This window comes from Oreochromis niloticus, linkage group LG20 (genome assembly GCF_001858045.2).
Source record: "Oreochromis niloticus isolate F11D_XX linkage group LG20, O_niloticus_UMD_NMBU, whole genome shotgun sequence".
Lineage (NCBI taxonomy): Eukaryota > Metazoa > Chordata > Actinopteri > Cichliformes > Cichlidae > Oreochromis > Oreochromis niloticus.
The window spans coordinates 27,835,809-27,855,901 of NC_031984.2; the positions used below are offsets into that span (position 1 = coordinate 27,835,809).

Consider the following 20,093-nt stretch of genomic DNA (forward strand, 5'->3'; position numbering starts at 1 on the left):
AAATACACGGTAAACAATATGGGGTCTCTCATGAGATTAATGATCCGATGAGGACTTGTGCATGGAAAATTAGCAGCTAACTGGCAGACTGGTATAATGCTTTACTTTCATACTAGGCTGACTAAGACTCAAGGAGCGCTAAAGTGAGTGTTTTAAATGGTCAATACAAGGCTTCAGTCTAACTTAATAAAATCAAATAAAGTTCTAAGGAAACGCACATGTGTAAGAGGCTGAAAGGCTGCATGGTGCATTGAGTGTTTTTAATGATCCAAGGCTATATGTATAATGTATATAAGTGAATTTGTGCCTGATGCATTGTATGATTTGTTGCTTGTTCCACAGTAAAAGGTTTTGAGTAGATACTCGGACCACGTGGCTCTACTTGCCAGCGTTACGTCATGTTTTACTAGCTGAACTACACCCTGGAATTATGTTCTTTGCCTTTCTTACCTCTGGTGAACAGGACAGTGTGGAGTTTGAGGCTGCCTCCATTCTGCAGCCGACTGGGGAGCTCATTGAAGTGACAGCTGTCCAGGTAAAGGGTGACCCTCAGGGCATGCCTGGTGCCCTCCACCTGGTAACACACTGGTGTGTCTGCAACAAGCATACAGAGATGAGGGAGAAGTTAAAAAAACAAAAACAAAAAAGGCGTAGGCGTGCCCTTCTTCAAAATGAAAACGTGCAAAGTGTGTTGCATTACATTTTAATACATTTAGATATTGTGTACTAAAATGTAATGCTGCATATGTCTAGGAAACACATATTCAGAATTCATTAATAGCTGGGTGTTAAATCAAAAGCTAAAAGAAAAACTTAGAAGTGGCTCAGTTACACTAGAGTCAAAAAAGGACAGTAACCTCACTGAAGATTGAATTTATTGAATTATTTGATTTATTTTCGGGGGGTTTTCATTTGGTGACTGATTCCAAGTTCTCATGGCAGCTAGCTGCTAACACTGTCAACCTCTGGGCGACCACTTTTGATCACAAGGCAGTTGCACAGGGAGGTGGGAGGCAACTGGTCTCCAACCAGTTGCAGTCTGACTCACACTGGCTGCAGTCACTTTCACACAGATGAGTGGAGGTTTGCAAATAACTGCATTCTAATTTATAAACACAGACAGACTGCCAGATCCATGTGCAGGACAAATAAACAGAGGTACCTGATTTCTCTATTTACCCTTTAAATTGCATCAATATCTGGCACATTTTTAAAAATTGTACTTTGAAAGAAATTGTGATGAATCTATAAAAAAATATAAGACAAGTAATCATTTATAAATCTGAAGCTGACTTGTGCTCAATTCTAATAAGACTGCAATAAGACTGCTATACGTGCAATTCTTCTTCTGACGAAGTTGTGTTTTTGTATTTTCCTACTCAGTTGTATATAGTATTTGTATTTCTATTTTATTCTATTGTATATATTATTCTATTCTATTTTATTCTATTGTATATAGTATTTTATTTTATTTTATTTTATTGTATTTTATTGCATTCCAGTGTTTTCTAATTTCTGCTACATAACTTTGCACTTTTGCTGTAACAAAACAAATTTCCCACCTGTGGGACTAATAAAGGCCATCTTATCTTATCTTATCTTAACCTTTTTTAGAAGTGATACATGAGCACTTGTCAGAAAATAGAAAAAAATGACCTTTGCTGCGTGACCTCTGGGGTCAGTCCTTTTTTCTAGAGAACCTACCAAGCAATAACCTTGTGGAATTGGCTGTGATCCTTTCAAGGTCCTTCAGACTCTGTGGTGCTTAAACGTCTGTACCTTACATATACCTCTCATCCCTCTGAAAATGCTGTTAGCAAATCAATAGTGTCCAATGGACTCTGACGCCAAAAACCATCTACCTGCACTGCAGCAGTCTGAGCTGATGTCAGCAAAGAAGCTTGGTTAAGATTAACATTTTTAATAGCAAACTGTACCAGACTGGCCTGTAAAGTATATCTATCCCCACATACCTGCCATACATAAGGAATACAATACTAATGACCGATAGCAATACATTAGTGCATGCACTGAGTGATGTTTTTGTGTAAAATATATGCAAGTGTGCACAAAATATTTTCTCCAGCCAAGCATGAACACTGAATAGCAAATTCCTGCTTCATCCACAGATTTTCCTTTTAAAATGGGAAGTGCACGTTGCGCTTTTCCTTTGAGCAGCAATCTCTGCTGGCCACATTGAGGCTGTTGAAAAGAGGAGCAATTCACGATGCAGTCATCCTTTGTATCTTTGACTTTAAGGGTTTCCGGTAACCCGGAGCACCTTCAGTGAATGCAGATACCAAGCTTATTAAAGCCACAAATGCACCCAGTTATGTAAAGATGTTCACAAAGCCCACTCTGAACAACCTGGTTGCATCCTCAGCTGAAACTACAGCACTACACTGTAATAAATGCTTGGACCCTTTGGTGAACTGGCAGGAGAAAGCTTACTATTGTCATGCTTCAAAGCAATATTACTCCAATATATCGCATACTGCAATTTGTGTTTGTAATTGTTTTTATATTATAGGGGTGCTTATGTGACATATGTCATGTGTCTCTCAGCAGCATTAAAGATTAAAAGAGGCGACCTTGATATCTGAAATGCTCTGCCCTTGTTTAAGGTGATTTATGGAGTCACCACAGATCTGTCTGACTTCCTTTTCAGCGGCTCTTCATGGAAAAGAAAATGAAATCTGCAGTGGCATAATGGCAATTTTACCCTCAGCAGCAACCACGCATCCACACAATAGAAGTTCATTCAGAATTGGTGAAACCATACAGCTGCTCATTAACGCCAGTGTGCTTTGAATGAGGCAAGTCAGTCTTTGTTGATGGGAGTCTCTTACTTGCTACTAGACACTCATCCTCCAGTTGCCTGAAGAACACAGTGACTTTGTCCAAATCCGACAGGGCCGCCTTGGTGTCCTCCAGCATGGTCCGCTCCTCTTTCTGCCCGAGGAGAGAAAGAAAGCTCAGAAGTCGCACCAGAGTAAGAGTTTGGGTAGTTGCGGAGACAGCTGTGCGGCTACAAAGTCATACAGACTTCAGAGTATTTGATTCAGAAAGACTAAAAAAAACCAAAAAAACAATAAACAGGAGCAAAAGCAAAAGATTTTGGTGTCCGTTTATAACTGCAACAGGAAAGTTATTATTTAAAATTTACACCAAACTATGAACCCTGTTGTTTTTTTCCCCTAACAGGTAAATAAGCTACTTTCGGCTGCTTCCTCATTCACCACAGCAGGAAGCGTCGCATATTTGATTTGGCAGATTTTTACATTAGAGGCCCTCACTGAGGATTGCCTCAGTGAGGGCCTCCTCCCAGGCTCGAATTGAGCATCTTAAGGTTTAGTAGGCAAATGTGCAAACCACAACGCTATGTAGCCAACTTTCTAAGAACCAAGCAAAAATACAAAACTTGTCCTCACCAAGTGTGGAGCCAGTGTGGACTGGAAGTGCAGCAAAATACCAATGGCGGATATTTGCTCTAGCCACTTGCGGCTGGTTTCCTTGCCGTCTTCTTGGTACTCGCCGGCATTGTTGAAGCGAGAACGCAGTGCAGTCAGCACCTGTTCGGCTAGCGTGCACAGAGCGGCCGTCGCCGCCTGGCAGAAGATCACGTCCCTTCGCAGCTGCAGAGATGTGTCTGGTATTGGTAGGGGAGAAAGAAAGGAATGTCAGTGACACAGAGAGTTCAGGGGGCACGCGACGAAGGACTTATGAGGAGTTGAAGTGGGTGAAAAAAAGCAGTGACAACAAAGAAGACAACATAAAACAACATCTGTTGCAGAAAAAGGAAGATCACTGTAACGGAGAGGGTAAGGTATCCCAGTCTTACTGTAACCTCTCTTATTACATATCCTGAACTTGCTCTAATGCTTACAGTTGATTCTATTGGCTTGAATACCATGAGAGGATATCTGCTATTAACTAATGCCATATGTCACTGGAGAAAGTTCAGACTAGAGTATGTTGTGCTCTGACACCAGTCTTCATTCCAGCACATCTGAATATGATCTTTTTGACAAAAATGATGTAAAACTGATTTAATGATTTGTATGATTTGATTGCACTGGAAATTACTTTCTAAATAAACCTACATAAATATACATGTGTATGTATGGGATCCTTAAAATGAGGTTTTAAAGATTTGCAGAATTCCTGATGTGAATCTGGCTTTAAGTTCATATGATGGATGATCTCATATGCAAAGAGCTGTTAGAATAATTTCAAATGCTCCTGTTTTGAGACCTTTCTGGCTGCTTAAGACCTGAGTTCTGCTGGGCGACTGCACAGTCCACCTCTTCTGTTAACTTCATGGAAAATTAGAACTGGGTTCAACCTAGTCTGATTATCTGCTGCTGAGCTGAACTGAATATAAACTGATTTTCTCTTCTACCGGTGACATGCTGCTCTACCTGTGCACTTGAGCAGAGCCAGGAGGATCTGGTTCTTTCCATCTATAAAGGAAGAAGAAAAAACAAGATGGAGTGAGAGATTGTAACTGTATATGAACACGTGGCATGTATGCGTGCACGCATGTGTTTTCTACTAACCATCCACAAATCTCTGTAGGCTCTCCACCAGGGTTTTGATAGAGGTGGGCAGGTTCCAAGGGTCTTCCTGGATGTTCTTATGGATAACGTAACGACAGCGAACAGTCCAGTCTTCGGTTTGGCGAAACTCTGTTCATGTTAAACCAGAGAATTTGTAAGCCTGTGCGCCAGCTCTCTGACAGAACCGTAGTGACACCTCTCGACTGTGCTTACACACACAAACAAATCTGTACCTGGCTGGCTGTGGTCAGAATAAAAGTGCTTGGTCTCCTCGCAGGCCTTGGTCATGATGGGTCCTTTGAGCAGACTGTTGATTGACTCAACCTGCGTGCAGGAATAAAAGCATGCACACACTCAGTTAATGAAGCCAGTTTTCCTTCTAGTTCACTGCCTCAGACTCCACACACCTTTCATTCTTTTGTAACTACCGCTTTTATTTCTGCATCGCTCAAGCGCAAACACACAAGCTCACACACAGAACTTTGCAGTAACTTCTGGCAAAGGTTTTCCAGAATTAACAACAACAAGGCTTGTGTTAGCAGGCCCCCTGAGCTGCTGTTTACATGTGCAAAGAACTACTGCAGCCAAAGTAGCTGTGCCCCTATCACCCCCCAACTATGCGAGCAGGGAATCAAAGGACATCGAGAAGAGATGAAACGACGGACGTATGTCTTCAACTTAGTTCATGTATCAGTAAAAGCTTGTGCGTGTTCAAGGAGACAGAGTGGAGAACAGAGAAAGAAAGGAAGTCATGAGATGAGAGAGAAAGCCAGAATCCCGAACAGAGGACAGCAAGCCGCATGAGGTAACTCAGCCCAGATGCCGACTGATTACTATCACAGTGATCTGTTCCAAATGGTTAATGCTGACATGTGTGTTCCCTGTTTCTTCATCTTTAACTTCTACATCTAGTGGCTGAGTTTAAAGTCTGTTTAAAAACTAGGGTTAGGCCAGGGCTTAGGCAAAAAATTCCAAGTTAATCAGGAATTACCTATTCCAAACTCAACAGTCGAACTAACCTGGTTGAAAAGGTGCTCGAGGCAGCCGTGCAGCTTGTCCTGTTTGTCAGAGGGAATCCTCATGTCGCACGGCAGCTCGTCCCCTAGTTGACAGAAAAAACAAATAGCTGATGAGAGGCAATGATCACACTTTCTACAACAAGTATTAATTTTTATTTGACCATCTGGGCTTATTAAAACACACTTCTCTCCATCTGTCACTGCAAAATCTGACCTGAGCATCATATTAGACCGAACGAAGGCTAATAAATTATTACAACGCAACATCTCAGCGGGAGCTGTTCATGACTTAACGCTGATAAAAAACAAAGCAATAAATAGCAGTGGACACATACTTGGCTCGCTGCACATTATTGTGGCTTTAAATGAAATGCTGCTTCTATAATATCCAGCCACAGTCACCTCCAAGTTATATCTAGAGGATTTCTGTGACTTGGGAAAACATGAGGTAGCACAGAGTAAATCACGAGACGGCTGCCACAGATTTATTCTTACGGAAATATCCTTTATTTCTTGTTTTTAAGCATCCAGAAGTGTGTGTTTGCATAAGCCTAGTTTATATTATTTACATCCAATTAACTTTGGAACAGAGATGCTTCTTTTTTCCTTTGAGCTGTCTTTTCATTCCAACATCGGATCTGATCTGATCAGTGTGTCGTGTAAAATTCAATGTGGAGGAGAGCCAAAACATTAAATACAACTTGTTTATTTACACATGCACAGATCAGCTAAAAGCCGTGTATTACCTGATCCCATCTCATCACTCCCCAGGTAAGAGCTGTTACTTCGCACACTGGTGTAGGACAGGACGGAGTCTCTGTTGCTGTTGCATTCACTGTAACAATGAGCACACACACACACACACACACACAAGTAGCACCCAGTTAAAAAGCATTAGTGAAAAAAAGGGCTCATTCCGTTCTTAAACCACAGAGAGGATTTGGAAAGCTGCATCTAGTAATTATGCTGCCAAATAATCCTTGTGATTGTAAATGCCTTTTCTGATTTACAGTATATGAAACCAAAGGTAATTAAACACTTCTCACAACAACAACAACTGCTGCTGCCTTACACAGAGCTGCATTCAGTAAAACTGTAGCTATATCAGATTCCCAAATAAATCGGATATAATTCGCGTGTGCATAAAATGGAGCTCTCCACTTTACAGAGACACTTTTATGAACAACTTCTTTTCCTAGTTTTCACGCTTAGTTGGGACTGTATGCCTTTCTTCATTTGCTGGTGTGCGGAGACAATTTCAGCCTTAGCGGGGCAGTTCTGCAAAATGACTTGACTGGTATTTATAGTCATACATCGATGTGATTCACCATGATTACCGGGAGCAAGTGGAAGATTTATGTGGCTCAAATTATACATGGCTTTAAGTGAGCACGCTTGCAGTCCCCCTCAGAGAAGTTCAGAATGATTCACAAGCTGAATTACCATGACAAATGGCCTACGAGCGACTACGACCTACAAAACACCATCACTGGCTTTGTGTTGGTTTACTATTATCTGGGCTGGCAGGGTGACAAAGTGGGGGGAGTGGAGCCTGGATATCACCTGCTGGGTTATTCTGTGGTGTCCAATGTATGTAAATTTGTGCTGTTGGGATGGTGGGGGTGGCTACCGTAGAGGTGCTACAATGATAACTTGGCTTGAATTCTCCGCTGGCTTCTCATAAATTTGTGCAAAAACAATATCACATACTTACAGTAAAATGATATATGTTCCTCTCTTTATACTGTATTATTCCCCTTTTCTATTCGTTATAGGGAGCTGCATTTCCTCACTGAATTCAGAGGCATGCACACAAACTTGGCTTCTGCCTTTGTCTCACACACACAAACACACACATGGATAGAAAAGGTGACATCCAATTTAGCTTCACACATCTCCTGCCAACAGTGTGAGTACCACTGTGATAATTAACCTGTCCGCAGTAATGGGTCTGGCCTTCCCTTAAAAGCAAACGCACCTCTGCACACAGCTCTCATAGTCTCACTTACATTAAATTATATACAAGATGATATCTTCTCAGCTGTTAATACAGGTTGGGTGATAGTGAACAACTCATTAGCAACTTCTTCTGACATTCCTACTTAAACTGTAGCCATTTGTTATACGCTGTTTATGTGCTATTCAATACAATTTTTTTAAAGGCTTAAAATATGCTAATAATGTCAGCATATCCACTAAAACAGCTTGAATGATTATATTGTTCCATAATCCAATAGACGCTGAATATATTTTTATCACTTTTCCTAGAAAAGATACATATTATAGGTGATGTTCAGGCTTATCTACCTCTGAGCTACCTGAAAAAGTAGATTGGAGAAATTTTAGATAGAAAAAATAAAATCTGGACTCAGACAGGGAAGGGATTCAGTGGCTAAGATGAGTATTTTGCTAGTATGTGTCTGGGTTCACTTCTCCCCATTAAAGAGGAGTTCTAGTGCAGATCAGTACACTTTATCCTGCAATCAAACATCCACTTCTGATGGATGATGCTCTCATCCACACAGCGCTCACTGTGGATTACCACATCTCAGTCTAAATGCTCACCTACAGCTCTCTCCACCACCATCATCACGTGTAAGCAATATGTAGCAGCACCTTACTACGAAGAAAGGTCTGAACACGACCACACACACACACTAGAGAAGCAGCGATTTATGGGAGACACAATATATCAGAGTTTGGAACAAACACTAGTTTCTTCGTGTTTTTTTTCACCCCAGTCCTCTTTGCATTTTTTTGGTGTTGACCCTGTGTGTGTGTGTGTGTGTGTGTGTGTGTGTGTGTGTGTGTGCGTGCGTAAAAGTCACTCTCCCCTGTCCTTCCTCTAACATTGCGTCTGTCACAGGCTGCGCTTGGCCATTGACCTCCAGCTGTTGAGTTCTACTGTGGTCTGTCACCACCTCAGGCTTTACTGCCTGATTCTCTCAGCTGGACAAAAACTTTAAAAAAAAAAAAAAAAAGCACCACCCACATGTGAAACACATAAGCACTTTTCATCACATGCAAAATTTTACAAGTGGGATGATTCATCCACATTCACTAAGCAGCTTTGTACAGCTACCTTGACCAGAGTACTTTTTTCCTACTTGGCCTCAAAAAACCCTGAGTAAACAGCTCTGTGTGCAAGTGTGAGTGCATGAGCGTGTGTTTATACCACACACAGAAGAGCCGACATTTTCCTATACATTTTATTACGATGAGGTAGCTGCATTTCACATGACGTGGCCAGGCTTTAATGACAGAGCGGGTGAGGAGGCCGCGCCCCAAACATTTCGCTTTATTATACACCAGCCCACCGCACTGACAACCAATAACTATATCTTAGTGGGTGGTGGAGGGTGGGGCTCAGTGGCTCTCTGTTCAGTGAACACACACACACACACTCCTTCTCAAAAAAAAATCATCTGAATGAACTTGCAACAAGCAAATGACATAACCAGATTCAACCAGAGCATTTTGAAGCCATTTTTAGCCCTGCATCTCAGTTAAAATGGCAACATCTGGAATGAATTATAGCCTCCAAAGGGGGGAAATGAGAAGCATTATAGGTTTGTGGAGTAAAGTGGGAGTCTGAGAGTGCTGTTTTTGTTTTTTAAGAGTTGTTTTTAACCTGTGATGCTGCTATAACAGATGAATGAATAAAGGACGAATTAAATGAAAATATTACTTTAAATAATTAAGGTCAAAGTGTTTCAAGTTATATATTTGAGTTATATATAAGCTACTCAGGTCTCAAATTGTAGCAGGGTCTCTCGAGGTAAATACCACTTTAAATCATATCATGCTGACTTGCAAGAGAAATATACAGAAAAAGTGAAGGTATACTCTAATACGCCAGTTTGAAATCAAGAGCAAGATAAAAAGTTTTTAGGATTTAGTCCAGTTGTGTTTTCTAATGTGAAAGTAAATCCCATTTTTCCCAGCATCTTTGATAGACAGTGCAGTTTGCTCCCTAAGCATATCCAGCATATTCTGTTTCCATAGACTAATAAGCCAGCAGGGCCTTCTTCTTCATCACCATCATCTTGAGCATTGTCCTGAACATTGGGAATTTCTGTCAATTTAAGACGATTTTGCTGAACTGCCCCTAGTTACCAACTCCAGGCCAATGAAACTCATTTGGGGTCTTCAACCTAAGCCTGTGTAGCTGGAGCTTTATCTAATGTGTCTTATCAGCGCCTTATCATTACCTTTTCAGGTGCTTTTTGAATAATGTGTGTTTAAGGCTTCCATGCCAGGTTACATTGTAACATAAACCTGTTCTCTTTGATTCATTAGCTGCATATTCAGTAAGCAGTCACCTGTAGGAGTCCCTGTAGCTCATTGTGTCATGGCCGGAGTCCTCCTGGTCCTCCTCGTTCACTTTAAAGCAGACTCGTTTAGTGCCGCCCTGCTCCACTTTGTCCTGGTCACATCCATCCTCACAGGGGACCAGGGAGGGCGGCTGATTTTCCTCGTCGATTGGAGGCTCTCCGCCCTCTCCTTGGAGCTGTGTAGGCTCGGTGATGGATGACAACAGTCTAGAGAAAAAAATATAAACAAATATATCTGAAAACAACAAAATATAGATATTGCTCTTTACCTCAGAGACATTCTCTACATATCTTAAGCATATAGCATATATCATAATTTATATATGCTATACATTTGTGCTATGTTTTTATCATAGTCAGAGCTTTAATACAACTTGATGCATTGTCATTTATATTCAAATTAAAGTCTTCATGTCAAGACACTGTTATGCTTACATTTCTAATACAATACACAATGCATGGGCTCCCCCATAACTAAAACATACACATGTATTCATTCAAATTGTCACACCCCTTCCTCAGCACAGACACACAATATGTGTCTCTTTCTCTTGATGTTATCCTGGCCTCACTCCCTGTTCCTGTACTGGGCCTGGCCCATAAATATTTTGGGCCTGAAGAATGTTCCTTTTGTAAATCCTCAGCTTTATACAAGGCAGAGGGAGGACAGACAAAGACAGGCTGCTGTGGGGATAACAGCTTTTCACGCAGAGATCTCTGAATGCCAGCGTGAAGGTTACGAAAATAGCCTACTCAAAAACAGTAGTGGAATGGAAATATCTGATAACAGCAGAAGGTCGGTAGTGCTGAGACTATTTTGTGAATGGATGTGAGTAAAAGTTTTCTTTTTTCTAATATGTGGCACACGTGATTGAGGAAAACATCTGCAGAAAACGCATAACCATAACATAACATAAGGTTCGGTGCGGTTAAATTAAACGTGATCAATACGAGCTGTAATACTTACACATCTATTTGAGCAACATACTGCTTCATTTCCCTCACAGCAACGTCCAAACGACTGTACAAGTAAATGTAGGCGTCCTGTGTGTCGGTGTCTTCCTGTTTGAGCAGGAAGCTCAAACCGCCTTCTCCGTGGCGACTATCATTCAAGCCCTCCCCTCCATCGACATTCACTTCCCCGCTGCCATCCGCTTCATCCCCGTCTAAACCAGAGCAGCTCCAGGACGGAGCTCCCATGCTGGTCATGCAGTGTTGAGTGTGGGACATGGGGTTCAGTTGTGCTAAAGGAGAGGAGAGGCGAGATGTTACGGGTGATTGAATGAAAAAGACTTCACGCTCTGACAATTACATCTATGCCAGATGTTCAAAACCTATGAAGTAATACTCTTATCTGTTCTTAATTTGGTGTTGACGAAAAACAAAGTCTTAAAAAGACCATCGTTCAGCTAATATACACAGTAAAAGCAAACCTGTTTATCTGGGTCGAATGCCAAGCTAAGCTGCAATAACCTGACATATCCAAAAACTGAAAACAGATTTAATACTCGTGGTGATCTAAGATAGTTCAAACTCTAACGACAGCTTTCAAAAAAAGAGCCACAGCAACATCTCATCAGTACAAGTGCTTGGCAGATGTCTGACCGGCAGCTGGTGTTCAGAGGAAAGATGGGGCCGAGGCATCTTGGAACAATGCTGACTGTCTGCTGTCTAGACAGCTGTACTGCGTTTTCATCTTTGCTGAGAGTAGAAGTTCACATGTTAACCTCTAAAATTCCTATTGAAAACCAAATTTTAAAAGTATTTCCAAACTTTATTCTCTCCTTGAACATCTTCTACTTTCCATTTCAACTAAATCTCTCACTTTTTTCCTCTTCTCTGTGACCTCTAAAGCACCACCGAGTGAACACATTCCTGCTCTGCAGGTCTTTGCTTACATCATTCACTCACTTCTCATGTCAATAACTTGAATATAATGGCCGAGGGCTAATGGAGTCTTAATAGCAACCCACTCATCTAATTTTACCATGAGAATCCTTGTTGAGCCTTTTTGGTTACACTGGGAGCCTGGGGTTGGTCCAGTCACAGCATCAAAATGACCACTGAGCTAGTGGTAAGCTATATTACCATGAGAGGGATAAATCCCAGCAACGCTTACTTTACGCAGTGAAAATGTGACACTGTTGAGATTGTTCTAATCTTCTTGGTTAGAGGACTGTGCGCAGCTCCTACCTTGGTCGGGGTCCAGCCCAAAGATGGAGTTTTTACGACCAAAACGGATGCTGAAAGTCCTGCCAGCAGAGGTAGTGCTTTTGGGGTAGGAGACCTGCATCAAGTTGATGTGGCAGTTGGTGGGAACAAAGTCCATGCAGCCCAGTGGGTGAGGGCGAACCCCAGCCTGCCTGACAGAGGGCCACACCTTGTTCCTCAGTTCCAGAGCAAACTGTGTGAAAAAGAGAAACAAAACGGGAGAAGCCATGAAGAAGAAGGTAATGAGTTTAGCGAATTAAAAAACGATATGACTACAACTGTTGCATCTTCATGATATCGTAAAGCTTCTGATCAGGGTTCTGGTATGTTTAGCGACTGAGTTAATTAAAGTTTGCATTTAATAATTGTAGATATTAGCTTTCTTATCAGAATGAAGCTCCTGGATGTTTCTTAGATGCGATGCTATTTTGAATAATTCAGTGGGTTTGGATTTTATATGATTTCTTTTACAGTCTGTGTAATATGTGAGGAAAAAATAAGACAAATATCAAAAGTTTACCAGGTAGTGGCATGTGGTCTACACGACAAACACAACGGTCTTGAAAAAACATTTTGTCAGACTCTAACACACTTTCACCAAGCTGCTGAAAAAGCATTAAATGCAATAGGAGTAGTGTAAAAAAAAGAAAGTTTGCCATGTCTTTTTTGGGGGGAGCAAAAATGTGAATTTATTGCTATAGAAAACGATGTTCCACTGAACCGTTTAGTCACATGTCACAAAATAAACTGTGTTTAGTAAACTAATATGACTGAATACCGGAACATTCCTGTGTTCACATCTATGCTCAAGAGAAAACACAAGTATGTCTCAATACCTGCTGATAGCTGCTGATACGCCTCCTGATACTCTCCAGCTTGGTGTCGCAGATTTGTCTGAACTCGTACTGAGGCATGGTAACGACTCGGTCGTTCTGGGAGATGAGCTGGCTGCAGTTATGAACGAAGCGGTTGTCATCGCCAGAAAACGCCTCCAGGATCTGTAGAGACAAGAACAATTGCTGAGGATGGATCACCTTGACAATAACAGTTTAGGAACCTGATTTAGTCGATTTCAATCACTGGCAAATTAGCATTTCTAGCTGCAGCAGCGAAATAAGGCGGCTGAATTTTCCCCCCCAGCTAAACTTTCTGCTTTCCAGTTCCAGTAAGTGAAACCAGAAGCAAAAACAAAAATTAAGCTGACTTTACTGTTTGAAACTTTAGCAATATTTAGCATGACCATCCACCAGTGTTACGATAAATGCATATGTAGGCTTTAGGTGAACAAACTTCTCCTCATCTTGACAAAACTCACTTTAGCAGTGAGGCTGAAGCAGCCTTTGGGTTCCACTGTCTTCTCCAGGACGTGGCTCTTGATGCCAGCAGTGCTCACATATTCATATACCACACCATGCTCCAAGTGGACGTTATCAACTGTCAGACTGACCAGAGGCAGGTCACACAGGGAGAGTCTGCCCAGCTTGCAGTCTGTGGATTACAGATTTCAATTAAATACTTGACATACATTCAAAAGTAAATAACCAACTAAAATACAATAACCCAAAAAATCAAATGATATGTGGATGTTTAAAAAAAACAACTATGTAGTCCGTATAAAAACCTCTGAGGGAAAAATACAATATCATTTTAAGTCATTTTAGTAATGACACATGTAAAGGTACACAGTGTGCTGCACATCTGTCAAGTGTGCTTACCCTGCCAGCACTGTGGGAAAATTGGCCACTAAGTGTACACTGAATATTACTTAATGGCGTCCTATGACTGTAGCGTGCGGAAGTGTAATTTTCAAACTGCGAATTTTCTATATCCAGAGCAAATTACCTACTGCTGAAGCCACTTTAACTGGCACGGTGAATATGACCCAAGTCAGAAGCCAAATGAAAAAAACAAAAGAGCATTGTAGAAGGAACATAATGTTTTGATGTAATGTTTTTGGCAGGGTCACATGTTTTTAACATGAAGCCTGCAATCAATCTGGATTCACACACGAGGCAAAAAGCTGCCAAGCAGCACTAATCTCGCTCAGATACATTTTGCTGACTGAAATGAAACTAGCTGACATGAGCGGAAAAACCACAAAGGAATTGGGGATTGAAAGTTTCTTACAGAAATTAAAGACACACTGCGACACTGATAAAACTTTAAATCCCAGCAAAACAAAAGACTGTTGCAAACCACTTCACAGCACCACGTTTCACCTGTTCCATTGGTGCCTTTGTCCTCTTCGTGGTCAGAGCCATTCTCCACTGGGTAAGGCTTGAAAAGGCTGTCCTCCTTCTCATCTGCACCCCTCTCTCTTTGTAGCTCTTCCACATCCTCGAATGCTCGATACACCCAGTGACACTGTGGGAAGAAGATTAAAGCTCAAAAAATCAGTCGCCGGGGCGCCTGCTGTCTGGGCCCTCTCTCTCACCAGTTCATCTAGACAGACCCATCCGATATTAGTTTTGCCAGCCGTCAGCATGGCTGCAGTGTTTGGTAGACTATTTATTGGAATTTTAATGTAGATGAGAACATGATGAAATACAGAAACATCAACATCAAGCTGTGTAAATATGAGAGCACTTTATACACGTATTTTAGAGGGAAGAAGCTAAAGTATGGACAGAGAACTTTTTACCCTGAAAATGCAATAAAGACCGATTCCACCTAAATGAAGAATGCAATGCACTTAACCACTGACAACAAACTGGTTAAATGATCAGCTAAATAAAATAAGACAAAACAAAACATGGTACGGAGGACACCCCGCTCTGCTCTGTCTGCAGCCTTGTGAAATACTGCCTGGAGACATGAATTGCTTCTGCAGGAATGTCAAAACAACCAAAGAGGAGTTTGTAGTTTTGACATTGGCCACGTAGTATTCAGTATAAACACTTGTTATCTACTCATGGCTCAGTCTGAAAAAAAACAACAACCCAAAAACAATTCACTAATGTTACTTTAATAAAGGATTTAACTAATGCAGTTTTGGCAGTGGGGCTGAATGAACACTGTGGATACTGTTTCACTCCAGGCAGGACTGTATTTTGAGTTAAATAACCTGTAGCGACATAGTGACAGCTTGTAATTCACTTTGGATCTCACTAAGAAACCTACCATTCCAGCCAAAAATGCAGATGAAATGAGCAAACAGCCAACTAATGCAAATGCTGGTTTTCTGAACCATCCCAGGAATGTCTGGCTGACCGCTATTCTTTGGGCTGTTAGCTTGTCAAATGTGGTTTTTGTTGAGCTTTCCCCCATTAGTAAATGATCTGACATATTAACTTCCAAAACTACCACTGACACTATTCATGCTGTCTTGTGGCTTTACTTGGTTTACTGTCTGCTAAATAAAGCGCTCAGGGATTTCCCTGGTACAGTTAGAGCCATAACAACACACCAAGACTGTAAAACCTCACAGAACACCATGCACCGTACTGAGCAGGATGATGTGGTTTGTTGGGATTTAACTTTCAATTATAATATGGGCTAAATGAAAGAGACTTTAGACTCTAGACTCTAGAAAACCTGCTCTAATGTTACAGAATAGTTTGTTTTTTGTTGGCCTGTGTTAGCTCACCGCTTGGAGAGGTTCCTGGTGAGTGTGCTGGGCTGTGAAATGCTCCAGGACCTCTTGGTAGTCGCTGTGATTGACACTGTTGCCATTGACTTTCAGGACGACCTGGCCCGGCTGAAGACCAGACGCTGCTGCCTCCCAGCCTGTAACATTTCCACACAGGATCATGAGTTCGCACAAAGGCAAAAACCATTTACAACACTACACATACACTGGGAAACATCTTCTTCAGGATGACTGAATTAAGTATAACATAGTGAACTCATTAAAAAAAATAAACTTTTGGATTCAATTCCCATAGTTCTTAACAAAACATTTTCCCTATTGTTTCTACAGGAAAATGGGAAATCACTCTGTGGAGTGCTATAACATGCTGTCTCAAGCTACTAATGGCTTTACAGCCTGGAAGTCCAATCAACACCTCGATTAACCTTCCTGCCCAATCTAAAAATACCAGCAATGGCATCACTTCCACCCAGGGTGCCAGCAATAACCACATTAAGGAGACTACTTGACCCATGAATGAAAATCTCCCAGAGAAAGTCATTTAAAAACAATGGGGTAAAAAATACTAGCCACTGAATTCAAATGAAACATACGTCATACTGAGTCCTAAGTAATTGAGGACGTCAGGAAAGTGAGAAAAGGACCATGTAGGGAAGAAGGAGGTGGCTTTAAGAGGGAGAGAAAGTGGAAGAAAGACAATAAAACCAAGGGACCACATTTCTTGGCTGTACCGGTCTTTTTTTATTAGGGTGCATGTGTGTATCCTCGCCTTACTCCTGCTAGGTTACAAATTGGGATTCATCCCTCATTTAACTTCTAAACACACTGCTGATTTTTCTATTTAGAGACCTACAAACAGGCTGCATGGTAAGGAGGCCTTGAAGAAAAGTAGGAGAAACAAAAAGGGAAAACAGGAGTAGCTGTCTTTTCAGTTACCCATTACAGTTTTAGCTCTGATCACAGAACATTGTGTGTGTTTGAAAAGTAGTTTGCTCTATTAAGGGTTTGAACCCTGACCGTGGGCTGTCTGGCTGACAGGTGGCCATAAAAACCTAATAGAGGCTCAGTAAGAGCAGAACGTAACAGGTGGTTAGAGGCTAGAGTTACCTCATCTTTCCTTTGAATTCCCTCGGAATTATTTGTCTTTCTGACACCGTAAACACTTTTAATGCATTTACTGGCACTGGTGCAGAAATAACAAGGTCAACATCTTACAAATCTGTTCACGGATCTCCACTGTTGGCTCATAAGCAAAATATGGGTCACTTGTAACTACATTCAAGAAATAATAATTTAACTACACCTCCCCGGGAGCTGTAAAGCGCTCAAGTGCTCAACTGATTAGTTTTCCATTACCTGTACAAAGCGATGGTCTTATTTTACCTTTAAATACAAAACTGCACACTATTTCTGCCATTTCGCCATGTGACAGAAACCAGATATTAAAGATACAGCATGCTGTTATAAATTACATTTTCGATCTGGGGTAATAAAAAAAAACTGTAGCCTACTTATTAAACTCTGGTACCGTGCTTTGGTCCTACTTGTTATTCTCTGAGTGTTCATGACAGAAGAAGTAATAATGAAATTCTTCTGCTACCTCTGAAAAAAATGCATATTTTTGCTCATTGTTGTGGCTACAGAAGTCAGTTACCTTTCCTCACAGCGTGGACATGAGGAGGAACAGAGCCACTCAGTCTGAAGGAGAGACTGTCTGGGTTGTCGGGGATTTTTACGATCCTGGAAAAAAAAAGAAAATACCAGTCAGACCAGTGCGGTCTATATGAGTGGACACTGTGTATTTCAGTATATATGCATGATCACTCACTCCTTGGCCTTGGTGCCAACCAGCAGCCGCAGGGAGCGTCGTATGCAGAAGGACTGGCTAATCATGGTTTCAACCTCTGAGAAAGGCCTGAGGAAAAGCAGGTCCTCGTTGATGGTGTAGATCTTCCTGCCCACCTGCAGGCCAGCCATCTGCACGGACAGACGGACAGACAGGAGACAGAATGTGGTTATTTATAGGTGGCAGCTTGCTTCAGCCTGAACCCCCTCCCAAAGGCAACATCCGCACAGTCAGAGTTTCAGGTCGGGGGACTGCAATTCAATTTAAAATTACGAGCAAGTACCACAGCGAGACCAAGACTGTGCACTGCATTCAGTTCAAATGAAGTACGATTCCCCTGTCTAATGTGAATTACTCACAATCAAGTGCCGGTATATGATAATGTGCCTCCAAGGAGCAAAGAAAAAAACAAACAAACAAGCGATAAGACGAAAAGCATCGTTCGCTGCTCCAAATTCCCACAGCCTGTTCTGTCTTGTCGTGTATTTTCCAGCATTTGACTGAAATTGTATGGAGTGAGTGCGTATAAAGATTGGCCACTGGATATGATAAAAATGCATGATTGCTAGACCTGAGTGTCATGCCTGCTTTGTGTTAGATTTGCACGAACTTCCAGACTGAAGGGCGTCACTTTATAATTTTTTTCCCTAATGTTGCCAGTTGCTCTGCCTGCGACCTCTGATGCTTTGTCGGATCTTGCCAGATTCCTTTAGCTAATATACAATCTCTTCAGTCACAGCGCATTGCAGTCGCACAAACCAGTATACCTGCTCCCAAAGAAACAAACATCTTCAAGCTTTTCACAGTCGGATTTCAGCTTCTGAAATCTCTTTACAAATGACAGACACACAGCAACTCAGCCTGCTGCATGCAATTAAATGCAGTCATCTTCAGTCACGTTGTGAGAAGAATACAGCCTCTGTGCACTCACTGTGTGAGTCCAGTGTCCTGGGCAAAGATCCGGTGGGATGGCCTTGGTTAAGCCAGGCCTCGACTCTGGATGAAGGCCCAGCGTGGATGTAGGAACGACTGGGAGGAGCCAGAGCTATTTGAATGCAGAGGGGTGCATGTATATGTGTGTGTGATTACACAGCATGGGTGCCAGTCTGCACGTGACTTTCTATAATAGTATCATATAGTGAAAGAGCTCAGTGTGTGAGTGTGTGCCTCTCAGCCCTTTTCAGAGCCCCATGGGAATCAGCTGAGCTTCATTCACTGCGCTGGCACACGGGCTGTGTCACAACTAGCAGTCCTCCCACTGTGGGGAGTGGAGGACACGGGGGAATGAATAATAGAGTGAGAGGGGGGTAGAAATTAAGGGAAAAAGGAGTAATAAGGAACAGAGGAGCAAAGGTTTAGTGTGGTAGTTGGGCAGTGCATAGAAATGAAGATTATCCAACAGCAGAGAGCTGCAGAGCAGCACAGGGACACGAGAGAAATGAGGATACAAATGAGGAAATAGTGGGGAGCATGAGCGTTAAAGTCAGGCTGTGGAGGAAAAACAACCAGGACACCATCATGTGTGTTCATGACAACGTTGCAACGATTAACAGTATACAGGCTGGGCTGCGAGACGGACAGGCCAGAAGTAAAGTATGTCACCTGTCTAAGCCGAGTAAGAGGACATAAAAAGAGGATGAATGATCAATAAGACAGGAAAACATTGGCTCGTCCATCTTGTATTAGCTGTCACTGTTATTCCCCTCCCCATCATCAGTGAAGGCTGACACAATGGCACGGACGGGACAAATACCAATATGGAAGCTTCCCCCTCCTAAACGTAAAAATATAACTGCAAATGGCTCTGCAGCCAATCAGAGCAGAGTTCTCGAAAAAGGGAGCGAGACAGAGTGACAGCAGCCGTCCGGATAGTAGACAGCCATTACCTAGTGGAACTGACACCCTGAGGCTGGAAGAAGTGTATGTGTGTGTGTGTTTACCTCAGCGTGTGAGCCCCTGGTGACAGATTTCACAACGATGGCCTTGTTCTTCTCCTCAATCTCAAAGCCGTAGCCTTCCTCCTCGGGGTGAATCTAGCACAGAGAAAATCGACTAATTACTTCCACATTTTCACCGCTGACTGTCAGGCTTAAAATGTCTTGCACTGATTTAGTATCACAAGTAAGCAAACAGGAAAATAATTTTAGATGCACACATATTCATCATCTTTCTGTCTCCCTGGGTTCTGCTGCTGTAATTCTGTGCTGTTAGTCAGAAAGCAACTGTAGGCTCTGGCTATAAAACGGCAACTTGTCTTCATGGCAGTGACCTGGTTTGTCTGAGAAATCACTGAAGCTTTAAAGAAAAAAAAAAAAGGTGATTTACGCCACCTTTTCTGGGTGGTCTCACATGCAAACTATTCACACATAATCACAGTTTCATTAGCCATTTGTGACTTTCATTCCGTCTCAGGTGCCTTTGCCTGATGTTGCTCTCTGCTCTCCATATTGTATTCCCATTTGGGGTTGAGGCTTAAAGTTAAACGCTGTCGTCGCCAAACACATTAGTGGCTTCCATTAGTTAAGCTGCTGGGGC

The 20,093-nt window shown here is 42.0% G+C and overlaps 1 protein-coding gene across 2 annotated transcripts in view; it reads right to left on the reverse strand.

Annotated features, from left to right (window-relative positions):
* Nucleotides 1-20,093, reverse strand: part of prex1 (phosphatidylinositol-3,4,5-trisphosphate-dependent Rac exchange factor 1) — a 78,928-nt gene that overhangs the window by 7,507 nt on the left and 51,328 nt on the right. For both annotated transcript variants that reach the window (XM_005454151.4, XM_003449141.5), the window contains exons 17-34: nucleotides 19,499-19,591; nucleotides 17,541-17,689; nucleotides 17,367-17,452; nucleotides 15,710-15,849; nucleotides 14,343-14,487; nucleotides 13,439-13,611; nucleotides 12,960-13,121; nucleotides 12,106-12,316; nucleotides 10,880-11,156; nucleotides 9,901-10,119; nucleotides 6,325-6,413; nucleotides 5,579-5,661; nucleotides 4,793-4,883; nucleotides 4,560-4,688; nucleotides 4,422-4,463; nucleotides 3,432-3,649; nucleotides 2,850-2,952; nucleotides 451-594 (exon numbers count right to left, since the gene is read on the reverse strand). In XM_005454151.4, coding sequence (XP_005454208.1) covers nucleotides 451-594; nucleotides 2,850-2,952; nucleotides 3,432-3,649; nucleotides 4,422-4,463; nucleotides 4,560-4,688; nucleotides 4,793-4,883; nucleotides 5,579-5,661; nucleotides 6,325-6,413; nucleotides 9,901-10,119; nucleotides 10,880-11,156; nucleotides 12,106-12,316; nucleotides 12,960-13,121; nucleotides 13,439-13,611; nucleotides 14,343-14,487; nucleotides 15,710-15,849; nucleotides 17,367-17,452; nucleotides 17,541-17,689; nucleotides 19,499-19,591 — 2,554 coding nt within the window. The remainder of the gene's footprint in view (nucleotides 1-450; nucleotides 595-2,849; nucleotides 2,953-3,431; nucleotides 3,650-4,421; nucleotides 4,464-4,559; nucleotides 4,689-4,792; nucleotides 4,884-5,578; nucleotides 5,662-6,324; nucleotides 6,414-9,900; nucleotides 10,120-10,879; nucleotides 11,157-12,105; nucleotides 12,317-12,959; nucleotides 13,122-13,438; nucleotides 13,612-14,342; nucleotides 14,488-15,709; nucleotides 15,850-17,366; nucleotides 17,453-17,540; nucleotides 17,690-19,498; nucleotides 19,592-20,093) is intronic.